The following is a 7,930-nucleotide window of genomic DNA, read 5'->3' as shown; positions in this document are numbered from 1 at the left end:
GGAAATTTTTTTTACACAGAGTCAACTTAATATTTTCTATGCTTGTCAACAAAGAAATATGCAGCAAACAGATGCGTTTGGTCTGGAGCAATGTTCGGATTGATTTTACTTGACAGGTAAACAGAGCATGCATAATTAATTCCTGCCCTTACGTTTTAGGGCTCCCATCTACAGTTCTCATACTGTGGGTTTTGACCAGATTCTTCTATGATGACAGAGGGTATGTTTTTACTGTTGTTACTTTCATATTTCTGCATTTTATTTAAAGCAGCTTGCCAGTCCATGTGAACTATTATATCTATTTTTGTAGGTTTAGTATTGCACTGACATTACATTTGGCTTTACAGTTGCTGGGATGACACAGACAATGTTGGCATCTGGTGGATTATTAAGGGACCAATAACAGCCTCACTGCTGGTGAGTATAGGAGTTAAACACCAAGTACCTGATAAACTTGCCTGTCTGGTTTTTTGTTTTGTGGTGGCAGATTTACAATTAAAGTTTTATGAGGAAATTTTACACTAAAGTGGGATTCTTCAGGCAGAGGAAGTGCAAGTTTGTGGCCCTTGGGGCAGTGATCATGAAATATTAAATAATATACCAGCGATGTTTTAAAATTTTAGGAGCTTGTTAAGAAACATGTATTGGTGGTTTTGTCTTTTAAATCCTTTGATGTCAGATTTTCTTTTGTCAAAGCTAAAGGTTAATAAATATTTGCCAACATACTGAGAGACAGAAGTTTTCTTGCAAATCACATTTGTTCCTGGCACAAGTTTAACTAGTTAATTAAGATAACTTTACTTCAGTGAGTTGGTAGAAATGAACATCTCTGGCAGCCATGGTAATATTTCAGTTAACCGAGGTTGTTTACTCACCTGTACTTTTTCTGGACTCGGTCCACTTCCAGACAAACTCCAGAGTGGTTAGTTTATAGTGAGGATCTGATCCAACTTCGAGCCGACCCAATTTCCTGGTGTACGCTGCAAGATTGAGCTAAAAGCCTCCCTGAATTCTTTACGTTTTGCATTATGAGATGCAACAGAGTTCTGTATACATTCAGAGTACATTTTTTTCCTGAAATATTACTGTGATAAATATGATAAACACATTGATTTTCCACGTAATCAACTAGTCCAGAACATAGTATCTTTTTCCTGTATTTACTTTTCTTGCCTCAGACACATTTGGCCCATCAGCGGAGTGAATGTTCTCGTTTGCAGTGACACATTGTGGTTCACTTTGTCTCGAGTTCAATAGTAATCACCTTTATCCTGTGATGATACAGGATTTTTAAATTTTTCATTCCCCTGTGATAACACTGAATGTCTTTTAACTAGTGTGTATCTGATTTTGCCATTTAGGCCACTGTGCATGTTTCTCTTCCAGATCAACATAGTCATCTTCGTCAACGTCATCCGGATTCTGGTTGAAAAGCTTAAATCTTCTGCCATGACAGGGAACAATGACACTGGACACTTTATGTGAGTCACGAGGAGAGATTATCACCGTGGGACAATGTGGGGCACAGTGTACAATGTTGTGCTAGTGCAAAATTTTGTTATAGCTGTTTTTTAAAAATATCATGCAACAGATCCAGATTTAGCTGAAGTGTTTACATGTGGCTGTCTGCACTTGTGTATTCCCTCTTTTGGTCAAAATTAATAGAAGAACAGTCCGTCGTTCTTGTGATACAAAAAACAGAGAAAAAACTGCATCAACAAGTTGCTCCACTACTGCCTGTTAACTGAAGGACAGCAATATTCTGAAAAGTCAGTACGCATTTAAATCCCTTATTGAGATTAAGAGGGTGGCCTCTATTGAGATTAAGAGGCCACCCTCTTAATCTCAATAAGGTGCATAAAATTCACAAGACAAAACATTAAACAAAATAGTTAAAATCACATTAATACAAATGAAAACTTTTCCAGAGAAAAAGAAACACTCAAAAACACCTGTTCTGTTTGTTCATCATGGCAACAACAGCTTACAAGCCCACACAGGACATGCACCCTAGCACCCTGAAAGCATGTTTGAAAAGCAGGAAATTTTCATCTGACTCTGAAAAAATGACTGGTGCTAGTTTACTGCAACAGTCTAATGAACTTTGTGATTGGGTTTGCTGCACAGTGTGGTAAATGCTAGTTATTTCAGCCACTTTTATCTTTCCATTCATTTTCTTTGGTTCAGAGTTTAAATGCTATACCTCCTGACTGTAGCTAGGTAACTAGATAGAGTTTGTCACCTACTAATCAGAAGGTTGGTGGTTTGATCCCTGGCTGCTCCAGTCTGCATGCTAAATATCCTTGGGCAAGATATTAACCCCAAGTTCCTCTGCAGTGGGCCCATCGGAGTGTGGATGTGTGCGAATGTTAGATAAAAAGCACTTAAACACAGAAAAAAGTAAATGGGTGAATGAAGCAAGTTGTATAAAGAACTTCGAGTGCTCAGGCAGAGTAGAAAAGTGCTATATAAGAACCAATTATATGATTATGATTGACATCATAAGGAGCCCCCAATGAGACGGCCTCTTCTTCTTTCTCTTATTGGATAAGAGCCAGGCTTTGAAAAGTGTAACTCAGTGTTGATTTATGAGATGTAAGGAACCAATCAAAATGCTGAACATATGCCCCTCGCAAAGTGGGACATATGCTCACTCTAGTCACAAGTTATTGATGTGACATATAATAGCTTTGATTTGATAAAAAGCGTGCTGCTCTTTAATAGAAGCTGTAAAGTAGTAAATTAATATGAAAACCAAAAACCTTTAGGGCAGCAGTAAGGTAAGAGGAGTCTGTGAGGATGGACTGCTCAGGAAGGCTGTTTTATCTAGTGAAAATGAGATTTGATAATACGTCTCAGCAGGAAACCTTACAGCTGATGAACAGATTTCTGATTTTGAGGAAGAAAAGAAGTAGCTTGCACCAATCAGCTAATACAGCACTCTAAAGAGCTCTGAACTTACCCCAGTGTGTGCATGTGTGATGTCAGGAAATGATGAAGAACAAATAACCTATCAGATAAATTAGTTTCGATATCCATACATCTTACATAGGGTGCTGAACTTAATCTTAGTGCTATTTTGATAAACCATCATTTTAATAATCTGTAAGTTTAAAATTTAAACACTGTACAAGAATAAAATTTGATTTCTTACAGATTACATTTGTACTTATAAGAAATGTCTTGTATGACTGAAAAATAAGATCAAAGCCACACTTCCCCTCTCTGATGCAATCTCTTTCAAGTTTTTTTTCTTTTCGGGATTGGATATGCTCTGTGAGTTTGCAACTTTCACCGTCTTTCTTTGAAGCCTGGATGTGAGCCAGCACATCACAAGTATAGGTTTGAATAAATCAAACCAAATTCACACAAATATTTAGAAACAACTGTAAATTTTGTGTATTACATTCTTACAGACATATATTGTGCCCAGAAGACTAATCCTTTTTCACTTTTCACCAACGTTTAATCTTGTTCTCTCATGTGGATGAAAGTCGTATAACTTACTGAAATGTCTCAACTATTGGAAGGGTTGAAATCTGGTTTTATCCAATTTATCCAATCGCTCAGAAACTCAATACATGTAGGGATCTAGATTTGGCCAAGACGACCTGCTGAATTTCAAATCAAGCAGAATGAGGAAGAAAGGGGATTTAGGTGACTTTGAATGTGGCATGGTTGTTGGTATCAGACAGGTTGATCTGACTGTTACCTAAACTGCTGATTTGCTGGGATTTTCCCACACAACTAACTCTAGGGTTTACAGAGTGTGGTCAGATAAAAAGAAAAGTTCCAGTGAGCATCAGTTCTCTGGCTGAAAATAACTTGAAGAAGAAGCAGACTTGCCCGGTCTGATTCTGAATTTTTGTTGCGACAGATGGTACGGTCAGAATTTTGCAGAAAAATAAATGATAAAAACAAGACTGGCTTATGACATAATAACTTTTATAAGTCAGGTGAGGTAGCAGCCTCACCTCACCATAGTGGCCATGCAAGATGATCTACGCCCTTGGTAAGTTTTAAGGAAAAAAAATATGGTTTTGGTAAAAATAGATCCATCGGCAATGTGAAATCCCAGAAATAAAAATTTCTCACAATATCATATTTTTTTCCGCCCCGATTTGCAATGATACATCCCAAGAACTCCATGACTTGCTCACTTGCTATTAGCAGAACTGTACCATCATGGTACCATAATGAAGATCAACGTTACAAGTGTCTAACACCAACAAGTGGATACATGAGATAATTTTGGGCTTTACTTATGGGAACCTATAGCTCAGGTGTGAGTTAAAAACATCATATGCAGAGAAAAGTGGTTCAGCATTAATAAAGCTGAGCTTTAAATCATTTTCTTGCACTAAACTCTTTATAATTCAGTTGGATAAATAGTAATTTATTTTAACATGTAAACCTTTTGCTGGGTGTTAAGTGGAAACTGCTAACTGAGGCAGTAGTATGTAAGAAGAAAAGGTGAGGGGGAGCTGTTTAAATCCCTTGACAAAAGTTTGAATGGCTTCTTACACTTTAATATAATATATGCATACATGAATCTACTGCAGCAGCAGTGAAACCCTGCTTCACCTGAAAGAATCCTTCTTTCTCTTGACATCTGGCTGGTGCACATTTGTGCTCAGCTGAATTAATTTAGAATGAGAGCATATAAAAATAGCTCCAGATTCCAGAAATAGATGTTACCTACTTTGACGTGCGACAGGATTGTTCCACCAGTTCAATGAATGTTTCACAGGATTAAAAGCCCCGCCTGTCGTAGGAACTTAAATTTAATTCAGGAGGAACCTTGGTGTTCACACAAAGGCACAAATTATTCACCTGAAATAAGCTGATAGCTCCCCTCCATCTTTAATCTTTAAGCAGTTGAAGCTGTGATAATATTTCTGATTAGAGCTATTTTATGGTTTAATCTGACTATCTAGATGACTAAAACATATACTGCAACATCCTCATACATGTGAGAGTGTCACTGAGGAAACTAAAGTGAGAATAAAAAACACACACATGTCAGTTGTTAGGATAACAGCTGTCTGTTGATCTCTGATGAACTGGATACTGTTGTGAGTGGATCTGTACCCAGCTAGGTTTTCCAATCTCAATAGGATATACAGAAAAGTAAATGATGAAGAGCATAAACATGATACTTATCTCAGTGTCTTTTGATGATGAAGCAGATGTTGAGTTGCTCTTTTCAAACCGCATTACTTGTGGGAAACCGTTTCAACAAAATGTCATAAGAAATTAAATGGCAACATTTACATGATATTTAGACATCAGTGATATGAGCTGAACTAAGCACAATGTGTTCAGGTTTTGTGTTTTGACATTTTAATCTTTTCCACTGATTGGCCTGATGACGATGTTGTTTTAAAGGTCAGTGTAATGAAAATCTGACACCACCATTGTAGCTTTGATGAAACCTGAATGACGCATTTAGTCTGTCTGGCATTTGAAACTTGTACCTCTGACATGACTGAAAGTAGCTGACCATACTGGTAACACACTGTAATCTTTCAAAGTGTTGCATCATTATCTGGACTTATTTTTTATTTTTCAGTCCTTTCTTTTTGCTTCACTCAGGAGGCTGGCAAAATCCACCCTGTTCCTGATTCCTCTGTTTGGGATGCACTACACTGTATTTGCCTTCCTGCCTGAGAACACTGGAGTAGCAGCCAGACTCTACATCGAGCTGGGACTGGGCTCCTTTCAGGTATAAAACTTCAGAATCACAGTTCAGAAAGAATTGCTAAAAATAAATAACTCACATTTCTCAAGTTGAAATTCTTCCCAGCAGATTTATTTCCTTGTCACATTAGAAGCACAGGTGTTACAAATCTGAATCATCGTGGAATTGATATTTATACCTGTGCATGCACAATAATAACTAAAGCTCGTCAGCTGAAGGCCAGATGAACTTATGTGATGGTGAGGTGTCTGCCATCCATCCCTCAGTCTGTTCCAGCACCTGTCCCTCTAAAATTCACTGAATTCTCAACTCGATTATTATATTTTAGAGAAACCTGCGCACACTGATATCCTATTGTATCTTCCAATTTATCAAGATTATGCGCAAAGTTAAAACAGGAGGTAACAGAGGGATAAAGCTGATGAGTGATCCCATGTAGACATTCAGTTGTAGTTCATGGAGCTAGGTTAAGGAGAGAGGTGATATCAGTTAGCAGCAGTATGGGTTCATGCCAAGAAGTAACACTACAGAACTTGGAAAGAAAAGCATCTGGACTGAAGACGTTTCACCTCTCATCTAAGAAGCTTCTTCAGTTCAAAGAGCAACTGGTGGAGAGTCCCAGATTTTAAGCCCTACGGGAATGTCCCCAAGAGGGTCTGGCACTCTCGGAAGTTTCTTGGATGACAGCTGTATAGTCCAGACACTTTTCTCACCAAGCTCCTTAGACTGCAATGATCTGGATGACTGAGAACCTTCACAGACAACACTACAGATAAGATATTTGAGAGAGTTGATAGAGAAATATAGAGAAGGCCAGAAGGAGCTTCACTGTGTGTTCATGGATCTAGAGAAGTCATTGATTGTGTGCTTGGAGGAACTGTGGTATTGTATGAGTATATCACTGAGGTGCAGTAGGAGACAGAGACACAGATGAGTTCAAGGTGGGAGTAGGACTACATTAGGGATCAGCTCTGAGGACCTTCTTGTATGCAGTGGTGATGGACAAGTTAAAAAAGGAATGAAAGTCAGTAGATACAAGACAGAATACAGGGTGCACAGCAGAAGTGAAGAGGAGAGTGCAGTCAGGGTGGAGTTGGTGGAGATGAGTGTTGGGATGATTGTGACAGAAGGATAGCAGCCAAAGTAAAAGGGAGGGTTTACAAAATGTTAATGAGACCTGCTGTGATGTTTGGTTGGGATATGGTGGCACTGACAAAAACACAGGAGCTGATCCTGAAAGTGGCAATGTTGAGGATGTTAAGATTTTCATTGGGAGTGACCAGGATGGACACGATTAGAAATGAGAATATCAGAAGGAGGGCTTGAGCGATAGAGACACAAGGTTGAGATGGTTTGGGCATATGTAGGAAGAGTACATTCATATGAATATGTGGCAGAAGAGGATACTAGGAATACTAGATACTAGGAGAAATGGAAGCAGATGATCTGTTATGGCGACCCCTAAGAGTGGCAGCCCTTGCTGGCTGAAATAATCACGGTCATAAATAACCACTCCATAATATTTGTGCATGTGTAAGACTATAACTATGTGGAATGTTGACATTTATGCAGCACAAAATGTATCCCATAAACATGACAAAATGAATTAACAAACAACAATAAATCAGCAACCGAATGACTTCTTCAAAGCCTGCAGCTTCATCCTGTTTTGCTTGTTTGTTCTCTGAAGTTATTGTGATGCTTTGTGCAATTAAGTGTTAGCAACACAAGTCACTGTTTTCCCTTAAGCGGACTGTACATGCAATCAGTTCTTACTCTTATGATTTTATCTTGAAACAGATGTCTTTTATGTTGCAGGGGTTTGTGGTGGCGCTTCTTTACTGTTTCATGAATGGAGAGGTAGGCAAATGGAGGGGAAGCTTGTGTAATAAAAAAAAGTCATACAAACATTTATCATAAATAGCTGCCCTGAGGTAAGAGCTATTCTTTGGAGTGAAAACCTCAAACACATTTTTTGGTATGGGTAAATGGCAGCATTGCAGAGACATTAACCATTTTGCTCAACAGGTGAACAAAAAGCCTAGGCATCTGTAACTTTCTGCAATTTCTATTTGTTTGCAGGTCCAAACAGAGCTGCGGAGGTGGCTGTGGAAGTGCCACAATCAAAGTCATCTCACACCAGCTAAGAGAAGCATCACTCAGATCACAATTCGGACTCATGGGGGGCTCGGGCTGCCTGCTTCTAGTGGCAACATCTCTTCTGTATGA

At 38.7% G+C, this 7,930-nt stretch overlaps 1 protein-coding gene across 1 annotated transcript in view; it reads left to right on the top strand.

Moving 5' to 3' along the window:
* LOC102209778 (pituitary adenylate cyclase-activating polypeptide type I receptor-like) overlaps positions 1-7,930 on the top strand; it is an 11,250-nt gene extending 3,320 nt beyond the window's left edge. Inside the window, exons 2-7 of the mRNA XM_005742597.1 lie at positions 160-220; positions 348-417; positions 1,387-1,481; positions 5,596-5,725; positions 7,520-7,561; positions 7,784-7,930. Coding sequence (XP_005742654.1) covers positions 160-220; positions 348-417; positions 1,387-1,481; positions 5,596-5,725; positions 7,520-7,561; positions 7,784-7,930 — 545 coding nt within the window. The remainder of the gene's footprint in view (positions 1-159; positions 221-347; positions 418-1,386; positions 1,482-5,595; positions 5,726-7,519; positions 7,562-7,783) is intronic.

This window comes from Pundamilia nyererei, unplaced genomic scaffold (assembly GCF_000239375.1).
Source record: "Pundamilia nyererei isolate P.nyererei 1_Seehausen unplaced genomic scaffold, PunNye1.0 scaffold00121, whole genome shotgun sequence".
NCBI lineage: Eukaryota > Metazoa > Chordata > Actinopteri > Cichliformes > Cichlidae > Pundamilia > Pundamilia nyererei.
The sequence above is the reverse complement of the archived record's forward strand: the minus strand, read 5'-3'. Positions and strand labels throughout refer to the sequence as shown.